This window comes from Pristiophorus japonicus, chromosome 8 (assembly GCF_044704955.1).
Source record: "Pristiophorus japonicus isolate sPriJap1 chromosome 8, sPriJap1.hap1, whole genome shotgun sequence".
In the NCBI taxonomy this organism is placed as follows: Eukaryota; Metazoa; Chordata; class Chondrichthyes; family Pristiophoridae; genus Pristiophorus; species Pristiophorus japonicus.
The window spans coordinates 35,187,452-35,208,429 of NC_091984.1; the positions used below are offsets into that span (position 1 = coordinate 35,187,452).

The window sequence follows — 20,978 nt, forward strand, 5'->3', positions numbered from 1 at the left end:
TTTATTGATTTCAACAGGAGGTGGTGACAAGGGGGAAGGCGGGGACTGGTGGGTAGACAGCCCCACTGGAAATATGCCAGTCATACAGTTTGCTGATCCCTGCTCATACTCGCATTGTCCCAGTATTTCTGACTCTGCAATTGTGTGTTTGGTTAATTAGATATACTTAGGCTAATTTCAGTTACATGTATCTCCATGCCCTGGCAGGTCCAATCTGATCCATAACTGCGACTGTTTAGAATATGCAATTTGATGAAATCAATCATTATTGTTAATTGGTTAAATAGCAAACTGAATTTGTTCTTTTCTGTCATTAACTTATTTTGGTGTGCAGTATGTTGTAGGGTAAGCATCCTATTGTGTTCTGAGGAGAAGAGGTTCACTTTGCATTTATATGTACATTTATATGCTCTTCTCGATCTTCCTTGCTGCAATGCCCCATCTCACTCTCAGCAAGCTCTCTGCTGGAGTGGAACTAAACTATAGAACCAATGGGAACCTGTTTAACATTCGCCACCTCCAGGCTAGATCCAAGGTCATCCCATCCTCTGTCATCGAACTACAGTATGCAGATGACGTTTGTGTTTGTGCACATTCAGAGGCCGAACTCCACAGATTTACAACCTTCCGAGAGAAGAAATTTCTCCTCATTTCAGTTTTAAATGGGCGGCCGCTTATTCTAAGATTATGCCCTCTAGTTCTAGTCTACCCCATCAGTGAAAACATCCTCTCTGCATCCACCTTGTCAAGCCCCCTCATAATCTTATACGTTTCGATAAGATCACCTCTCATTCTTCTGAATTCCAATAAGTAGAGGCCAACCTACTCAACCTGTCCTCATAAGTCAACCCCCTCATCTCTGGAATGAACCTAGTGAACCTTCTCTGAACTGCCTCCAAAGTAAGTATATCCTTTCGTAAATATGGAAAGCAAAACTGCACACAGTATTCCAGGTGTGACCTCATCAATACCCTGTATAGCTGTAGAAAGACTTTCCTGCTTTTATACTCCATCCTCTTTGCAATAAAGGCCAAGATTCCATTGGCCTTCCTGATCACTTGCTGTACCTGCACACTATCCTTTTGTGTTTCATGCACAAGTACCCCAGGTCCCGCTGTACTGCAGCACTTTGCAATCTTTCTCCATTTAAATAATAACTTGCTCTTTGATTTTTTCTGCAAATGTGCATGACCTTACACTTTCCAACATTATACTCCATCTGCCAAATTTGTGACCACTCACTTAGCCTGTCTCTGTCCTTTTGCAGATTTTTTGTGTCCTCCTCACATGGTTGCTTTTCCTCCCATCTTTGTATCGTCAGCAAATATAGCTACGTTACACTCAATCCCTTCTTCCAAGTCGTTAATATAGATTGTAAATAGTTGGTGTCCCAGCACTGATCCCTGCGGCACCCCACTAGTTACTGATTGCCAATCCGAGAATGAACCATTTATCCTGACTCTCTGTTTTCTGTTAGTTAGCCAATCCTCTATCCATGCTAATATATTACCCCCAACCCCGTGAACTTTTATCTTGTGCAGTAATCTTTTATGTGGCACCTTTTAAGTGGTACTTCTATGCAATGCAGTACCAAAGCTTATGCTGTTGGATCACTGTGTCACAAGTAGATATAAATTTAAAGGGAAAAAGATAATTTGAAGCTACCATTAGTGGCGCTGAATATTGAGTTAGGGTGGATGAAATACAAAGGGTTATTTTTATCTTGCTGTCGCTCCATTTGCACCTAAAAGTGTGATGGTAGTGGGATACAAATCGTGTAGGGAATTGATCCGTCAACCTTCGCTCTTTGCAATTTTCAGGCAAACCTCAATTTAGGCAGCCAGAGCCCCTGCCGGAAACAGGTGAGGGCCTCATGATTAGGTAAGTATCCAATGTAATTTTCATCTCTATCTTGATCGCAACCACCAGTTTTTCAATCTGCCCACACACAATAGGGAGTACAAGTTAGGAGACAGCTATGGCCAGCTACACTAAAAGGAATGCCGGCAATAGGTCTGGCACTCATTATTACTGCAGTCACGTGTGTGTTTTTAGCCTTAAAGGCTTCTAATGTATGATTTCCTTGCTGATGCAGACACTCCAAAGGATTCCTTGCCACTATACCCATTGCAATTTTTCACTTCTGTCATTTCCACCACTCCCCTTTAAGGTGCTGCCTCAGGCCCATCATGATTGGCCGCCCTGCTGGATTTCCCACCGTCCCAGTAGGGAAGCTGCCCAAATAGAGCACAGTTGGCACTGACAGCCCGCCAATTAATGTTAATTATGCTTGACCACAAAGATTGATCGGGCCTCCCACTGACTGCAGTTAAGGCAGAGATGACTCCCAAATCAACCCCACAATTTGAAATAAAATGCCACCACAACCAGTGGCAACTAATAAAACTACTAAAGGATATAAAAACAGAAAATGCTGGAAATCTCAGTGGGTCAGGCAGCATCTGTGGAGAGAAAAACAGAGTTAACATTTCAGGTCGACGACCCTTCGTCAGAAACTACTAAAGAATCTTTGCATGATAAATGCATAAGGTAATACTCCCTTGCGCAAAAATGCATTTTATGATTTTGAGAAATGTACTTAAGAGTGAGTCTCCAGCCCATGTCCTGGAGTAGGGCTTGAAACCTTGACCACCTAGCTTGGAGTCAAAAAGGTTACCACTGAGCCAAGCTGCTACCTAGTCTAATCCCATTGCCACGCTCGCTCTCCATAATCTCTAATATTCCTCATTTTCAAGCGAACTATTGTAGAGTGTTTGTTTCTCACTCTACTCTGATTCTCAGAGACCTCGGAACTTATAGTGGGAAATGACAACACGTGGCACAGAATTTAGGCTTAACCCAGTGTCAGTTTTATTACGCAACAAAAACCGACTAAAACTACAGGGCTAGCTAGACTTCTCAGAGAAATTTGATTTTACATAGAAACATAGAAACATAGAAAATAGGTGCAGGAGTAGGCCATTTGGCCCTTCTAGTCTGCACCGCCATTCAATGAGTTCATGGCTGAACATGCAACTTCAGTACCCCATTCCTGCTTTCTCGCCAAACCCCTTGATTCCCCTGGTTGTAAGGACTTCATCTAACTCCTTTTTGAATATATTTAGTGAATTGACCTCAACAACTTTCTGTGGTAGAGAATTCCACAGGTTCACCACTCTCTGGGTGAAGAAGTTTCTCCTCATCTCGGTCCTAAATGGCTTACCCCTTATCCTTAGACTGTGACCCCTGGTTCTGGACTTCCCCAACATTGGGAACATTCTTCCTGCATCTAACCTGTCGAAACCTGTCAGAATTTTAAACGTTTCTATGAGGTCCCCTCTCATTCTTCTGAACTCCAGTGAATACAAGCCCAGTTGATCCAGTCTTTCTTGATAGGTCAGTCCCACCATCCCGGGAATCAGTCTGGTGAACCTTCGCTGCACTCCCTCAATAGCAAGAATGTCCTTCCTCAAGTTAGGAGACCAAAACTGTACACAATACTCCAGGTGTGGCCTCACCAAGGCCCTGTACAACTGTAGCAACACCTCCCTGCCCCTGTACTCAAATCCCCTTGCTATGAAGGCCAACATGCCATTTGCTTTCTTAACCGTCTGCTGTACCTGCATGCCAACCTTCAATGACTGATGTACCATGACACCCAGGTCTCGTTGCACCTCCCCTTTTCCTAATCTTTCACCATTCAGATAATAGTCTGTCTCTCTGTTTTTACCACCAAAGTGGATAACCTCACATTTATCCACATTATACTTCATCTGCCACGCATTTGCCCACTCATCTAACCTATCCAAGTCACTCTGCAGCCTCATAGCATCCTCCTCGCAGCTCATACTGCCACCCAACTTAGTGTCATCCGCAAATTTGGAGATACTACATTTAATCCCCTCGTCTAAATCATTAATGTACAGTGTAAACAGCTGGGGCCCCAGCACAGAACCTTGCGGTACCCCACTAGTCACTGCCTGCCATTCTGAAAAGTACCCATTTACTCCTAATCTTTGCTTCTTGTCTGACAACCAGTTCTCGATCCATGTCAGCACACTACCCCCAATCCCATGTGCTTTAACTTTGCACATTAATCTCTTGTGTGGGACCTTGTCGAAAACCTTCTGAAAGTCCAAATATACCACATCAACTGGTTCTCCTTTGTCCACTCTACTGGAAACATCCTCAAAAAATTCCAAAAGATTTGTCAAGCATGATTTCCCTTTCACAAATCCATGCTGACTTGGACCTATCATGTCACCTCTTTCCAAATGCGCTGCTATGACATCCTTAATAATTGATTCCATCATTTTACCCACCACTGAGGTCAGGCTGACCGGTCTATAATTCCCTGTTTTCTCTCTCCCTCCTTTTTTAAAAAGTGAGGTTACATTGGCTACCCTCCACTTGATAGGAACTGATCCAGAGTCAATGGAATGTTGGAAAATGACTGTCAATGCATCCGCTATTTCCAAGGCCACCTCCTTAAGTACTCTGGGATGCAGTCCATCAGGCCCTGGGGATTTATCGGCCTTCAATCCCATCAATTTCCCCAACACAATTTCCCGACTAATAAGGATTTCCCTCAGTTCCTCCTCCTTACTAGACCCTCTGACCCCTTTTATTTCCGGAAGGTTGTTTGTGTCCCCCTTAGTGAATACCAAACCAAAGTACTTGTTCAATTGGTCTGCCATTTCTTTGTTCCCCGTTATGACTTCCCCTGATTCTGACTGCAGGGGACCTACGTTTGTCTTTACTAACCTTTTTCTCTTTACATATCTCTAGAAATTTTTGCAATCCGTCTTAATGTTCCCTGCAAGCTTCTTCTCGTACTCCATTTTCCCTGCCCTAATCAAACCCTTTGTCCTCCTCTGCTGATTTCTAAATTTCTCCCAATCCCCGGGTTTGCTGCTATTTCTGGCCAATTTGTATGCCACTTCCTTGGCTTTAATACTATCCCTGATTTCCCTTGATAGCCACGGTTGAGCCACCTTCCCTTTTTTATTTTTACGCCAGACAGGGATGTACAATTGTTGTAGTTCATCCATGCGGTCTCTAAATGTCTGCCATTGCCTATCCACAGTCAACCCCTTAAGTATCATTCGCCAATCTATCCTAGCCAATTGACGCCTCATACCTTCAAAGTTACCCTTCTTTAAGTTCTGGACCATGGTCTCTGAATTAACTGTTTCATTCTCCATCCTAATGCAGAATTCCACCATATTATGGTCACTCTTCCCCAAGGGGCCTCGCACAACGAGATTGCTAATTAATCCTCTCTCATTATACAACACCCAGTCTAAGATGGCCTCCCCCCTAGTTGGTTCCTCGACATATTGGTCTAGAAAACCATCCCTTATGCACTCCAGGAAATCCTCCTCCACCGTATTGCTTCCAGTTTGGTTAGCCCAATCTATGTGCATATTAAAGTCACCCATTATAACTGCTGCACCTTTATTGCATGCACCCTTAATTTCCTGTTTGATGCCCTCCCCAACATCACTACTACTGTTTGGAGGTTTGTACATAACTCCCACTAATGTTTTTTGCCCTTTGGTGTTCTGCAGCTCTACCCATATAGATTCCACATCATCCAAGCTAATGTCCTTCATAACTATTGCATTAATCACCTCCTTAACCAGCAATGCTACCCCATCTCCTTTTCCTTTTATTCTATCCTTCCTGAATGTTGAATACCCCTGGATGTTGAGTTCCCAGCCCTGATCATCCTGGAGCCACGTCTCTGTAATCCCAATCACATCATATTTGTTAACATCTATTTGCACAGTTAATTCATCCACCTTATTACAGATACTCCTTGCATTAAGACACAAAGCCCTCAGGCTTCTTTTTTTAACACCCTTTGTCCTTTTAGAATTTTGCTGTACAGTGGCCCTTTTTGTTCTTTGCCTTGGGTTTCTCTGCCCTCCACTTTTCCTCATCTCCTTTCTGTCTTTTGCTTTTGTCTCCTTTTTGTTTCCCTCTGTCTCCTTGCATTGGTTCCCATCCCCCTGCCATATTAGTTTAACTCCTCCCTAACAGCACTAGCAAACACTCCCCCTAGGACATTGGTTCCGGTCCTGCCCAGGTGCAGACCGTCTGGTTTGTACTGGTCCCACCTCCCCAGAACCGGTTCCAATGCCCCAGGAATTTGAATCCCTCCCTGCTGCACCACTGCTCAAGCCACGTATTCATCTGCTCTATCCTGCGATTCCTACTCTGACTACCATGTGGCACTGGTAGCAATCCCGAGATTACTACTTTTGAGGTCCTACTTTTTAACTTAGCTCCTAGCTCCTTAAATTCATTTCGTAGGACCTCATCCCTTTTTTTTTTACCTATGTCGTTGGTACCAATATGCACCACAACAACTGGCTATTCTCCCTCCCTTTTTAGAATGTCCTGCACCCGCTCTGAGACATCCTTGACCTTTGCACCAGGGAGGCAACGTACTATCCTGGAGTCTCGGTTGCGGCCGCAGAAACACCCATCTATTCCCCTTACAATTGAATCCCCTATCACTATCGCTCTCCCACTCTTTTTCCTGCCCTCCTATGCAACAGAGCCAGCCATGGTGCCATGAACTTGGCTGCTGCTGCCCTCCCCTGATGAGTCATCCCCCTCAACAGTACTCAAAGCAGTGTATCTGTTTTGCAGGGAGATGACCACAGGGGATTTAGATATCCAATCATCAGAGATTCGTGGTCGTTGATTCCGTGACCTGCTGTTTCTTCTTCTGCCTGTTCTCTGCAACTTCTGTTCCTTTCCTGCTGCTTCTTCCGTCTTCCTGTCCTTCTTCTGCTTTTCGCTCGCATATTTATATCCAGGTTTTGAATAAGTTTCCCATTGGGCCGAGATCCAATTATCGATGTTGTGATTTGTTTAACTGGTTGTGGTGATGCGTTTGAATGGTTACTAATTTGCACATGGAATCGACAGTACAAAAGATATTTCCTTATGCTGAATGCTGTTATCCAAAAATTTGCATTTTGTAGGGTCCTTTGTTGTCCGGTCTTTTTGCAGACTTGATGTCTCCAGTGGGCTGTTTTCCCCACCCTGGTCAATCAAGTTCAGGGCCTCACGTAACAATTCCATTGTTGTTATGCATGAAGTCAGTTTTAGTTCCTGACCACAGAATATCCTTAATTGTCCAGCTTAATCCCAAAAGCTTGTATTAAATTCCAAAAGCTTGGATTAATCAATTTTAGTTCATGGTCTGTGTTTTTCTGAAGGTTAGTAACCTTACACTATCTATCTAATTCCTTTTTAAAAATAATTTATGGAATTCCCTGTTATAACTACCTATGTAAAAGATTTTTTTCTAACAGTCCCTTTTTGTTGCGATCTTAAATTTTTCTTCTCCACCATCTTGCCAACCAGTGGAATAATCTATAAATATTTACCTTATTATAAAGTTTAATAATCTTGAAGAACCTTCTCAGTTATCGTGTCAAATGCCCTTGCTTCTCAAGTCTCTCTTCAGAACTGTATCCCTTCATTCCAAATGTAGATAGTTGTAAGAGGATTGCAACTGTTCCGAAAAGGAATAAATAGCGGTGCAATCTAAGTTGCAAGGGCTTTTAATACTGCTATTCACACTCTCAAGATTTACAATGTATTGAATTCTTTCCACTTTAATGCATGGATAATTCTGTATCGACCCATTAGCTGGGCAGACTGCATCCTGAGATTCTGAAGGAATAGATAAAAATCAGACATACTTTTACCAGAACAACAAAAATATCTGAGTAAAATGGGCCTATATTTTCTGGAGTTTAGAAAAATGAGAGGTGATCGCATTGAAATGTATAAAATTCTTAGAGGGCTTGACAGAGTAGATGCTGAGAGGTTGTTTCCCCTGGCTGGAGACTCTAGAACTAGGGCCATAGTCTCAGGATAAGGGGTCGGCCATTTAAGACTGAGATGAGGAGAAATGTCTTCACTCAGAGGGTTGTGAAACTTTGGCATTCTCTACCCCAAGAGGCTTTGGATGCTCAGTCGTTGGGTGTATTCAAGATGGAGATTGATAGATTTTTGGGCACTAATGGACACCAAGGGAAATGGGGATAGGGTGGGAAAGTGGAGTTGATGTAGAAGATCAGCCATGACTTTATTGAATGGTGGAGTAGGCTCGAGAGGCTGTATGGCCTACTCCTGCTCCTATTTCTTGTGTTCTTAATTAATCGCTAATTTTCCTCAGTGTACGATAACTGGAGAGATATTCCAAGTGTTCTTTACTCTGTTGTCTTTCTGATCTCCAATTGTCACAATAATCGTTTGTAAAATAAGTAAGTTGTATAGTAAATCTGCTTGGCTGTTTTTGGCTGTCATGCATGAAAATATCATTCACACAATGTGCTGTAAATTTTTTTACTTTTAAAAAAAAAACATGGGCTCTGAGATTATACCTTGAACTTCAGGCATTTAGACATTCATCTAAAATTTCGGATTCTGACATTTTACCATGGGTGTTAATTAGTTTGAAATAAATGAGATAAAGCCGCTGATGAAATCGAGAGAGGAATTTCAGATGAACATGCTGAGTCTTCATTTTATCCTCAGCCATACTTTTATTGTGATTTATTCCAGACCTGGATTTGTCCAAAATTCTGTAATGTCCCCCATTAATCTATCAACTCACCAACCTCTCCTCTCTTCAGAAGGCTGCAATATATACGTACATGTATATGACAAATACACCTTGCATTGCACCAAAATGATGGCATTTTTAACAATTGTCAAACTAAACTATTTTAGTCCTCAGTGGACTAATATAATATAGAACAATAGTTGCCTCAGTAAATCATCCAGCAAGAACTCTTTGTGCTTCATATTATTAATATCTTCATTTCTATAGTTGCAGCTGATGTACAATAGCACCGGGTGCAAACATGACTGAAGGACACTGTTGTTCTTGGGCTATAAAATGCCTCTACAAGCCCATGACACCCAGTGTCACACACAGATTGTGAAATCTGCATACCAGTTCTCTGTGTAAAAACCTCAAAGGGGTAGAGGTTTGATATTTTTGTACTGCAGTTGTTAACTATGCCAGTCACTATTTCTGTTCCAGCTCATGCTCCCTAATGACAAATGAGCCACAGCATGCCACACAGAATATTGCTGTAACCGCTGGTGAATCCTTTCCGTCATTTTTTTAACCACCAGAAGCACAGCCACATGCCATTTGTTCACATAACTTCAGCAGGAGACATGGTTTTAAAGTTCTACAAAATAAACATTTGCTCCTTCCGGGCATGTGACAATGTGAACGTGACGTCTATGGAGATCATGTGACACTCACCAGCCCCTCCACACCTCCGCCTTCAGCACCAATCCCATCTTTATATGCTGCTTTATGTCACACATTTTCATTAAATGACGGAATCACGTTTTATCTTTAGCAGCTTTAGCTCCCTCCTGTCTATTGGTACACAGGCCATCCTGTCTTGTATGTAATAAAAGAAGCCAGTCATTAGAAATAAATCAACTACAGGAGGAATTTTATCTCCAGCCACCTGGTAAAAACCAGGCAGAGCGAGGAAAGAAAGAAAGAAAGACTTGCATTTATATAGCGCCTTTCAAGACTGCTGGACATCTCAAAGCGCTTTACAGCCAATTTTGAAGTGTAGTCACTGTTGTAATGTGGGAAACGCAGCAGCCAATTTCCGCACAAGCAAGCTCCCACAAACAGCAACGTGATAATGACCAGATAATCTGGTTTTGTTATGTTGATTGAGGGATAAATATTGGCCAGGACAATGGAGTAAATAAGGAGAAACTTTTTCCAGTGGCAGGAGGGTCTGTAACTAGAGGATCAGATTTAAGGTGATTTGCACAAGAACCAGAGGGGAGATGAGGAAAAAATAATTCATGCAGCAAGTTGATCTGCAATGCACTGCCTGAAAGGACGGTAGAAGCAGATTCAATAATAACTTTCTAAAGGGAACTGGATAAATACTTGAAGAGGAAACATTTGCAAGGCTATGCGGAAAGAGCAGGGGGAGTGTGACTAATTGGATAGCTCTTTCAAAAAGCCGTCACAGGCAGGATGGGCCCGAATGGTCTCCTTCTGTGCTGTATGATTCTATGATGGGAAACAATTAAACCTGATGGCCAAGAGGCGGGGAGCCTGTAAGGTGAGTACTAGTGTTTTCTTTGTGGGGCCGGAGGAGCTTCTGACACGGGCTGTCCACCCTTCCCACCCACTTCCAGCTTCGTGGCCTCCAGGCCACCTGATCTTCACAGGCCAAGAAATTCAGCGAGATGCCTCCGATGTTTGGTTCAGGCGGGCAACTGGCTGTTAAAAGGGACTGGTGGGGCCGAAATTCAAGCACACCAGAAAGCTGGCGCACCCACGATTTTTTAACCTTTTTTTAACCGCCAGGTGCAATGAGGCGGCCTTTCGAGCAATTTTCTCCACTTTAACATTTTTTTCTCGTTGGACCGGAAGTCGGTCATAGTGAGGGCAGAAGTACGGCGGTAAGTCCTGGTGAGGGGCGGAAGTTGGGTCGGGATCCAGTCTTCGCCATTGTCACTCAGCAGTGGAGCGGAGATGACACATTTACGTCACCACGCTCTCCCCTTCACTTAAAGGGGAGAGCGTTTGGCATTCACAAACATTGGTCCACTGGGCCACCAGGGAGGGTTTCGGCCGGTCCCTCAAAATCAAAGAAGACTTGCTTCCACTCTAAAAATGAGTTCTTAAGTGACTGAACAGTCCAATATGGGAATTACAGTCTCTGTCACAGGTGGAGGACAGACAGTTGTTGAAGGAAAGGGTGGGTGATACTGGTTTGCTGCACACTCCTTCCGCTGCCTGCGTCTGGTTTCTGCATGCTCTCGGCGATGAGACTCGAGGTGCTCAGCGCCCTCCCGGATGCACTTCCTCCACTTAGGCCAGGGACTCCCAGGTGTCAATGGAGAAGTTGCACTTTATCAAGGAGGCTTTGAGGGTGTCTTTGAAACATTTCCTCTGCCCACCTTGGACTTACCTGCTGCGTAGGAGTTCCGAGTAGAGCGCTTGCTTTTGGAGTCTTGCATGCGAACAATGTGGCTCGCCCAGCGCAGCTGATCAACTGTGGTCAGTGCTTCGATGCTGGGGATGTTGGCCTGGTCGAGGACGCTAACGTTGGTGCATTGGTCCTCCCAGGGGTTTTGCAGAATCTTGCAGAGACATCGTTGGTGGCATTTCTCCAGCGATTTGAGTATGGGTGAGATGTATGAAGTTCAGTCTGGAATCTTGCAGATCATTAGAGAAAGTAACAGCAAATGAATCTGATGATATCAACAATCACTCACAAAGGGCAGAAAGTACTGTCAGCTGTTGGGGAAACACTTCAGAGGTTGAGAATATAACAAGTCATTGACACAATGATCGTCATGGTATTGGTCTATGGCAATGCACTGTATCTACGTTCAGAACAGAATACAACAATGCGTTAGCAATAGATCAGGAAAGGTTTGGGGGCATGTAGCAAGTAACAGATCACCTAGATAGAGCTAGAGTTTGCAGCTAAGTGGCTGCTGTTTCAGAATGTCCACTTGTACTTCCCATGTGGATGGTGAGAGAGATAGGGGATAGAAACACTGCGCTACTCTTTATAGTTTCACAATGTTAAACTTCAGTGTCATTCCTCAACTCTTCCAGACTAATCTGAGTCTGAGCATAATGTCGACAGCAATGAAATATGACCAGAAATTGCTAACATTTCTGGCTTTGCTACTGATTCAGATACTGTGAATCACTCTGCGGTGAATCTTGCGCATTCTGATTTAAATAACAGTGTTGCATCATCATCACCAACTTAAAGAAACCCTTCCATTCATATAGCATCTTTCATGACCACCAGACATCCCAAAGCACTTTACAGCCAATGAAGTACTTTTTTGAAGTGTAGTCACTGTTATAATGTAGAAACATGGCAACCAATTTGCGCACACGTTCCCATAAACTGCAATGTGATAATGTCCAGATAATCTTTTTCTTAGTGATGTTGATTGAGGTTTAAATATTGGTTAGGATACCAGGGATAACTCCACTGCCCTTCTTTGAAATAGTGCCATAGGATCTTTTATGTCCACCTGAGAGAGCCTCGGTTTAACGCCTCATCCGGAAGATGGCACTTCCGGGAGTGCAGCACTCCCTCAGTACTGCCCTGGAGTGTCAGTCTAGATTTTTGTGCTCAAGTCTCTGGGGTGGGACTTGAGCCCACATCTGATTCGGGGGCAAGGGTGCTATCCATTGAGCCAATGCTGCCTTCCTGCTGTCAGTAACTAGGAGAGTAGGTAAAAGTTGCGCTCAGTTCCACTTATGAAAAGGAAAATTGCCCTCGACAAAAGTATCTGGCACCATTAGTCGATAATAGCAATTCAGTGTATTAGTACAGTTTCTGCATTCAATATAGTGACATGAGCACTCCTATGGGGAGCTGACAAGCCTCACTACTGGGCAGCAGATATTTATGGAGCTAGAGATGATGCCTAAAGGAGGGGTGTTCTTTGTTCGGGTAAAAAGAACACTTACTTTTCGAGTTTTAAGTTTAACACTAGGGTGAATTGACTAAACCATGGACTGAAAAGAATGATGTGATTCATTTCTTTCCTGGCTTTAAATTCTGGAAATTTGTAAATGTGACATTTTAATTATGATAATTACTCTTTAGCCATTTTTTTTTGCAGAGACAGAAGCCATTTCTACACCAAGTTTAAAAAAAAAAGGTCACAGAAAAGTTTGCGTTTCTGACTCCAATGGTTTATGTCGGTGAATGCACACCTATGTGTTACTAATCCACATGGGCAAGGAAGGTCTCGGGTTCAATTGGGGGCGAAATTGGTCAAAGCAGGTCGATGGTGAATCGTCAGCTCGCTTTATGCTGTGCTCAATTTTCTTTTCTTAAGATACTGGCATTGACCAATTTCACCTCAAATATCTCTGCTCTGTTCAAAATTAGCTCATTGCAGCTATGGTAGAAGTTGGAACAGTACGGTGGCCACAGGATACTTGGGGAGGAGGCGGGGAGGGATTAACTGGGGTTTCTGTTAAAATCACCATTGCTGGAAGGTGAGGACAAATCCTGGCTCATTTGTGGTGCCCCTCATGGTTGAACAGCCTGACAACGCACTCTATCTAGGCTCACACATGATGAATCCCCATTTGAGCAAGGTTCTAGTGGGTTTCTAACATCTGTGGAGCTGTCCACTAGAATGAGGTAGTACCTATGGGAGAGAAAGGCATATTTCTTTTAAAGTAAAGCTCTAATTGGAGCAAGCTAAAGAAAATGAAGAGATGGCCAAGCTACTGGTGTTTAATGGCCTAACCAGGTGTCCCTAAAGGGACCACTGGTAGCAGCTCAAGTTTGCTGAAGTTTTTGTTAAACTCTTAAGACTTCGGTTCCACTACTGGCACTTGCAAAGTCCCCTTGACACACATAGGAACCGGTTGATTTCCCGCCCATCCCAATCGGCAAGCTGCCTCAGAGTGCCATTTTTAACATCATCAGCTCACCAGCAGCATTCAAATGAGGCCCTGGCTTCAAATAGTTCCAGGCTTGTAGGGTGACAACGGGCAGATGACCCGAGCGCACTTCAGCCTCCGATTATCTGCCACCCCTTCCATTGTGTATCTAACATTAAAATCATCCCCTATGAATCTAAAATATCAATCATATCACAATGTTATTACATAAAGGGCCTCTACAGCATGTCTGTCCTGTATGCTTATACGACACCAACATTCCTAATCACTTTAGTTTGCACGAACAGTATTGCCATGTTTATGCAGGATGTTCAAAAGCTTCCTCACCTCCTGAAACAATCCAACCAAAAGAATTCCGGCCCCGGGAGAACATATGGTCTGTCACTCAAACGTGACAGCCATGCCAGTAATCTGTGTCTGCACCCCTTCATCACATGTGCCTGCCTGAGTCAGGCCAGTACCATCATCTGCTGGGAGACGTCCTGACAAACCAGGAATACTCTCCGCCCCAGCTGCAGCACACGCCAGCACTCGCTTCTCCCTCTCCGGCTCATGCTCCTCACCCTTCTACTTCTGCTCTTTTTCTGTTTTGATTCTTAGGATGGAAGAGGCTCATCTGCTGAAAGAAAGGCTGCAAGCCATCACGGTAAGTCAGCTAACTGTATAATCCCAGCTGTGTATTATGCTATGTGTGTGTGTATGTGTGTGTGTGTGTGTGTGTGAAGGACACGTTCAGGTCAAAGGCTTCAAGGACTTTCAACTTTAATGAAGTATTCATTGCAGGCAAGGAGTCAGTTAAAGTCTCTCCTTTAGCAATTCTGCTGCTTTTACCCAAAACATCCTCCAAATTTGCTTTCACCCTAGATGTTGGTATTACTGTATTTTTATTGTTTAAAGAAATAATTAAAATTGAAAAAAAGGAAGTGAAATCTACAAGATCATATAGCAGAGGCACGTGTCCCTGCATTGATTTTTAAAAGTATCAGTTTTCACATGAGGCCAGAAACTGCGCAGAGTACCATGACACCAGTGTGCTGGAGGGCAAGCTCTTTATTTGCGAGGTCAGAATGGAACACTTAATTGTAAGTGTCATTGTAATTGTAGCATAACTTGCTGTGGGAGTATGCCACTTTCACAATAATTTCATGGTGTAAGATATATTTATTATGATAGTTCACAGTACGACATTAAAACGACAAACGCTACGTTTTCCAAAAACTGCTGGTCGTACACAGCTGGCTCGTCTGCACCTGAAAGTATTTCAATTAGGTTGTAGTAATGACACATTTTATCTAGATCTTATTTAATTTTCTGCAGATTTATAATATTTGATAGCACATTTGCTTTGCGCTAATAATGATATAGATTAATGCATGCTATATTGACTTGTAATTGTTAGAGACACTGCAGATCACATGTATTTGGACCTTGCTTGGGTCTCTACTGAATACTGTATTAATGGCAAACTGTGATTAGATCATTGGATAAAAACCTAAATTAGAAATTGGCACATCACAAAATTATCCAGTCACTAAGCCAGGAAAAATTATACACCACAGCGTTGGTATAGAAGTGTTGAGTGACAGATCTTTTATAGAAAATGTGTAAATAAATCCTTTTTCCATTGTTTTATGCCAAACCCACAAACGTTTTGCTGTATTATACCATTTTCCAACAAAGATTACGTAAAGTTTCTTCTTATTTGCTAATTTACATTCTGAGGCTGACATTGCGGTCAGAGGCTTCCCGCGGGCAATTGCCTCCGACCTGAAACATTTTAACAGATTTACTGGCGGTCCGGGAGGAGCGTGGGATTCCGTTGGGGAGGCCTTTTCTTCCCGCGCTGCAAAGCGCGCTCCTGTCCTCGAGGTTCCCACGGGGAAGGTGCAGTCACGTGCGACTGCTCAGCCAATCAGGTACAGCATTCCACAGCATTCTTATTATAGCAATGAGAACTCCGTATCTGCAAGTTCTTATTGCTATTAATGAGAAAAAAAACAGACACTAAACACATATAATAAAAAATAAAAAACACACCTCCACATAATTAAAATGAATTGAAATTAAAGTTAATAAATATCAGAGAAAAAAACATTTCCGCGTTTTTAAAACGTTTTTTTAATTATGGTTAAAAATAAATGTAACGTAGTGGGCAGGGTTTTTAAAAATGTGTTTTTAAAATTTTATTTTATTATATTTTTGTATGTTTTTAAACTCTTACACCTGTAAAAGTAAGCGAAGCACCTGCTTTTATAAGGCACAAGAATTTGAGGACATTTGCTGGGCAAGATATGGGTAAATCCCGCAATCTTGCCCTTGCAAATGTCATCGCACCCGATATGCGTGAGATCTGTCAAGCTTAGCTTGCGCATTGTGCGCTGAAAACCAGCTTTTACGATGCCTTCCTGGGTCCGTAGACACTCTGTAGACCTCCAGGGAGGCCAGAGTTTCCAGGCCATTACATTTTCATATGATTGTTTTTAAAGACAAATTAGTAAGCTGTTTTTTATCTGCCTGGATATATTGTGACAATTTTCTGACATGTTGCTTGTGCAGTAAGAAACCTGATGCCTCATAACTTAGAGAGGATAAAACCCCTGGTCCGGATGGATTAGAGAGGATAAAACCCCTGTTCCGGATGGACTACAGAGGATAAAACCCCTGGTCCGGATGGATGAGAGAGGATAAAACCCCTGTTCCGGATGGACTACAGAGGATAAAACCCCTGTTTCGGATGGACTACAGAGGATAAAACCCCTGTTCCGGATGGACTACAGAGGATAAAACCCCTGTTCCGGATGGACTACAGAGGATAAAACCCCTGGTCCGGATGGATTACAACCGCACATAATAAAAGAAGGTAGGGAAGTGATAGCAGAGGCACTATTACATATATAGAACAATTCATTAGAAAAGGGAATAGTGCCAGAGGACTGGCGGACAGTGAAAGTTATTCCTATATTTAAAAAGGGAGATGGAACAAGTCCCGGGAACCAAAGGCAAATTAGCTTAGAAGTCTGTAGTAGGAAAGATAATGAAATCTTTACTAAAAGATGTAATTTAAAAAAATCTAGAAGCCAAAAATGTAATAGAGTAGTCAGCACGGATTTCAAAAGGGAAGGTCATGCTTGACCAACATTATTGAATTCTTTTGAAGAAGTAACAGAAAGAGTAGACAACGATAATGCAGTAGATATAATAGTTTGGATTTTCAAAAGTCCTTCGATTAGATACCGCATAGACTCATGACTAAGGTCAGAGCATGTGGAGTCAGGACAGGTAGTAGAATGGATAGCAAGCTGGCTAAAAACAGAAAGAGTAGGGGTTTAGGGTAGCGACTTAGACTGGCAAAAGGTGAGAAGTGGTGTTGCACAGGTATCGGTGCCAGAACCACTGTAGCTCACAATTTACATTAACGTTTTGGAATCGTAAATTGAGCGTAGTTTTAAAATTTGCGGAAAACACCAAATTTAAAAAAAAATTTGTTCCGGGATGTGGGCGTCGCTGGCAAGACCAGCATTTCTTGCCCCTCTCTAACTGCCCTTGAGAAGGTGGTGGTGAGCTCTTTCTTGAACTGCTGCAGTCCTTGTGGGGAAGGTACTCCCAAGGTGCTATTGGGGAGGGAGTTCCAGGATTTTGACCCAGCGCCGATGAAGGAACGGCAATATTTTTTGTATCTGGGAGATGGAGTTAATGCAAAGGATAAATGTGACAAAATACAGGAAGACATTAATCTTGCAGAATGGGCATGTCACTGGTAATTGGATCTCAATATAGAAAAGTGTGAGGTGGTGCACATTGGTAGGAAGAATAAAGAGGCCCCATACTCCTTGGATAACAAAAGTCTGAATGGGGTAGAGAAGCAAATGGATCTAGGAGTACAAGATACATAAATCACTAAAAGTAGTGATACAGTTTAATAAGGCCATTTTCTAAAAAAGCAAACCAAGCACTGTCTGCCAGTCCTCTGGCACTATTAATTTCTAGAAGGATAGAACTGAAAAGCAGAGAAGCTATGTTAAACTTGGATAGAACCTTGTTAGACCACAGTTGGAGCCCGAAATTTAGTACCTTTTTGTGGCCATTGGCGCCAAAATGTTTTCATGGCTGGATCAACCCATATTCAGCTCCAAAAGTGAATAAATGGGTTCCAGCGCGAATGAACCCTTCCAAAGTGGATTTCTCAGTGGTGTGGCTGTCTTAATTTGAGCGTTATCACCACTGAGAAATTCAGAATGCAGGTAAGGGTTTTTAACAAGTCAGCTGCTCACTGGCCATTTTAAAGGCCAGGGTTTGCAGCAAGATCCTGAGGGAGGAAGGAGTTTTGGAAGGAAGGCTGGTGTAAGAGGTGCAAGGAGAGCCAACAGGTTCACTGATATGGAGCTGGAGACACTGATGGATGGTGTGGAGGACAGAAGAAGAATACTGTTCCCTGACGTGGGGAGTCCTGGCAGGAGGGTGCTGGCCAGTCTGCACCCGGCTCTTCCAGGGTGGCGATGGGTTAACGCCTCCTAGCTCTGGGGCGACGGGGATCTGCCTGCTGCTACTCCTCTTCCTCCTCTGGCTTGACTTCCAGCAGCTGTCCCCTCATGATGGCCAGGTTGTGCAGCATGCAGCAGATCACGACGATGATGGAGACCCGTTGCGAGTATTGGAAGGTGCCACCAGAGCGGTCCAGGCACTGGAATCTCTGCTTAAGGATGCACCTGGTGGCACAATGAGCGTCATTGTATGCATGCTCTGGCGCTGTCCTGGGGTTCCGCAGAGAAGTGAGCAGGCAAGTGGACAGGGGATATCCCTTGTCCCCAAGCAGCCAACCGCAATCCTGATTCATGCCGGTGAGACTGGTGCAGAATGAATGAATCATGGCTGCTACTTCTCTTACCCGCTGCCTGCCTGCACGGTGCTGACGGCAACGCCTTCTCTTACGTGCCGCCCTGCTTCTGAACAGATGCACCAGATGTCACCCTCCCAACACTCCTCCCATCCTTAGGATGAACCCTGCCATGCAGGTCTCTGCAGTCCACAGGAATCTACTAAAGAGTCAGACCTGAAAGTTGTACAAAGGGTATGTGCAAACTTCTGAGCAGCACTCAGCAGGTTTAATGGAGCCAAAACAATTAATAAAACTAATGAAAAGCTGAATACTGCAGATGATGGAAAATGAAATAAAAACACTAAAGTAATAAAACTATATGAAAAGTTAAATACTGCAGATGCTGGAAAATGAAATAAAAACACTAACAAGGAATAAAACTATTTACCTACCAAAGGGCCCCAGTGGTGTTGCGTTCGAGCACCGCATCGAAAAACTCACATGGGGCACTGCCGGGAAAAGTCCTACCTTTTTCCTCGATGAATTTCGCTGTCCTGATGGCTTTTCAGCGTCCCGCACGCTGCTTCACTCTCCGCTGGAAACTTACCTTTGCAGCAGCTTCACCGCGCCATTTCCAGTGGAAGAGAACACCGCTCAAATCCCCCCCGAGCTGAAAATGGCTCGGGGAGGGAAAATCACCCGACCGCGGCGGCCGCTCTCTTTTTTTCGATCGGCCGCTCAAACCCAGCGGTAGCCATCCCTTTGGGGACGGTGAATTTCGGGCCCTTGTGCACAGATCTGGGAGTGGGGGGGGAAATTGTTCTTCAGATAAAGGCCCGTAACGGGGCAGCAGGGCTGACCCATCTGCAATCACCCCCGAGATGAGGGCGACAGAAACCGGTTTCCGTCCCGCACCATGTTTCCACCCACCCGGCCCTCTGACCTATTGTCGGCAGCGTGCCGACCCCTTATCACCCCGCGGTGACCGCCTTTCCGCCTTCCGAGAGCGTGGCCACCACTGGTCGGTGCCCCCGACAGCTTTGCAAGACGGGAAGCTGCCAGTGTCTGGGCGGTGCGGCTGCCCTTAAAGGGGAGGGCACACCGCCATTTTGTTTTAATTGTCAGCCAACTCCTCAGTCGACAATGGCGGCCGCTGGTTCTTGGATGCCGGTCCGGCCAAAACCCTCCCTGATGGCCCAGGAGGCTCCATGGAGGCCTCACCAGGACTCATAGTATCCCTCCCCTTTAAGTGAAGGGGGCGGACAGTGTGATGTGGCACATCTGCATCGCATTGACGTCATCACCACCCAGCACCTGACCCGATCGCATCCCACTACAACCCCCAACAACACCCCAAAGCGCTGGGAGGTGGTGTCAAAGGTAAAGAGTCAAATTTTACGGCTCTTCCCTCCGACTCCCACTGGGCGGTAAATTTTCGACTAATTCGAAGTGCCCTTCCCATTTTCTTGCTGAGGGCAATTTCTGCCCCCTGGTCTCCATATTATAAAAAGGACATAGGGGCATTGGAGAGGGTGATAGACATAGACATGGAACATAGAACATTAAAAAGTAGGTGCAGGAGTAGGCCATTCTGCCCTTCGAGCCTGCACGGCCATTCAATATGATCATGCAACTTCAGTACCCCATTCCTGCTTTCCCTCCATACCCCCTTGATCCTTTTAGCCATAAGGGCCACATCTAACTCCCTTTTGAATATATCTAACGAACTGGCCCCAACAACTTTCTGTGGCAGATAATTCCACAGGTTCACAATTCTCTGAGTGAAAAAGTTTCTCATCTCGGTCCTAAATGGCTTACCCCTTATCCTTAGACTGTGACCCCTGGTTCTGGACTTCCCCAACATCCGGAACATTCTTCCTGCATCTAACCTGTCCAATCCCGTCAGAATTTTATATGTTTCAATGAGATCCCCTCTTATTCTTCTAAATTCCAGTGAGTATAAGCCTAGTCAATCCAGTCTTTCTTCATATGCCAGTCCTGCCATCCCGGGAATCGGTCTGGTGAACCTTCACTGCACTCCCTCAATAGCAAGAATGTCCTTCCTCAGATTAGGAGACCAAAACTACACACAATACTCAAGGTGTGGTCTCACCAAGGCCCTTTACAACTGCAGTAAGACCTACCTGCTCCTATACTCAAATCCCCTCGCTATGAAGGCCAGCATGCCATTTGCTTTCTTTACTGCCTGCTGTACCTGCATGCCTACCTTCAATGACTGATGTACCATGACACCCAGGTCTTGTTGCACCGCCCCTTTTACTCATCTGTCACCATTCAGATAATAATCTGCCTTCCTGTTTTTGCCACCAAAGTGGAGAACCTCACACTTATCCACATTATACTGCATCTGCCATGCATTTGTCCATTCACCTAACCTGTCCAAGTCCCCCTGCAGCCCCCTAGCATTCTCCTCACAACTAGCACTGCCACCCAGCTTAGTGTCACCTGCAAACTTGGAGATATTACATTCAATTCCTTTGTCTAAATCATTAATGTATATAGTAAATAGCTGGGGTCCCAGCATAGAACTATTCATTCACCCCACTAGTCACTGCCTGCCATTCTGAAAAGGACCCGTTTATTCCCACTCTTTGCTTCCTGTCTGCCAACCAGTTCTCTATCCACGTCAATACATTACCCCCAATGCCATGTGCTGTAATT

The 20,978-nt window shown here is 44.1% G+C and overlaps 1 protein-coding gene across 6 annotated transcripts in view; it reads left to right on the top strand.

Moving 5' to 3' along the window:
* The window catches only part of LOC139268044 (palmdelphin-like), a 153,874-nt gene that overhangs the window by 76,013 nt on the left and 56,883 nt on the right, over positions 1–20,978 (top strand). For all 6 annotated transcript variants that reach the window (XM_070886033.1, XM_070886031.1, XM_070886032.1 and 3 more), the window contains one exon: positions 14,081–14,126. Coding sequence is in view for 4 of the 6 variants with exons in the window: in XM_070886031.1 (XP_070742132.1) it covers positions 14,082–14,126 (45 nt within the window). In the remaining 2 variants the exon portion in view is untranslated. The remainder of the gene's footprint in view (positions 1–14,080; positions 14,127–20,978) is intronic.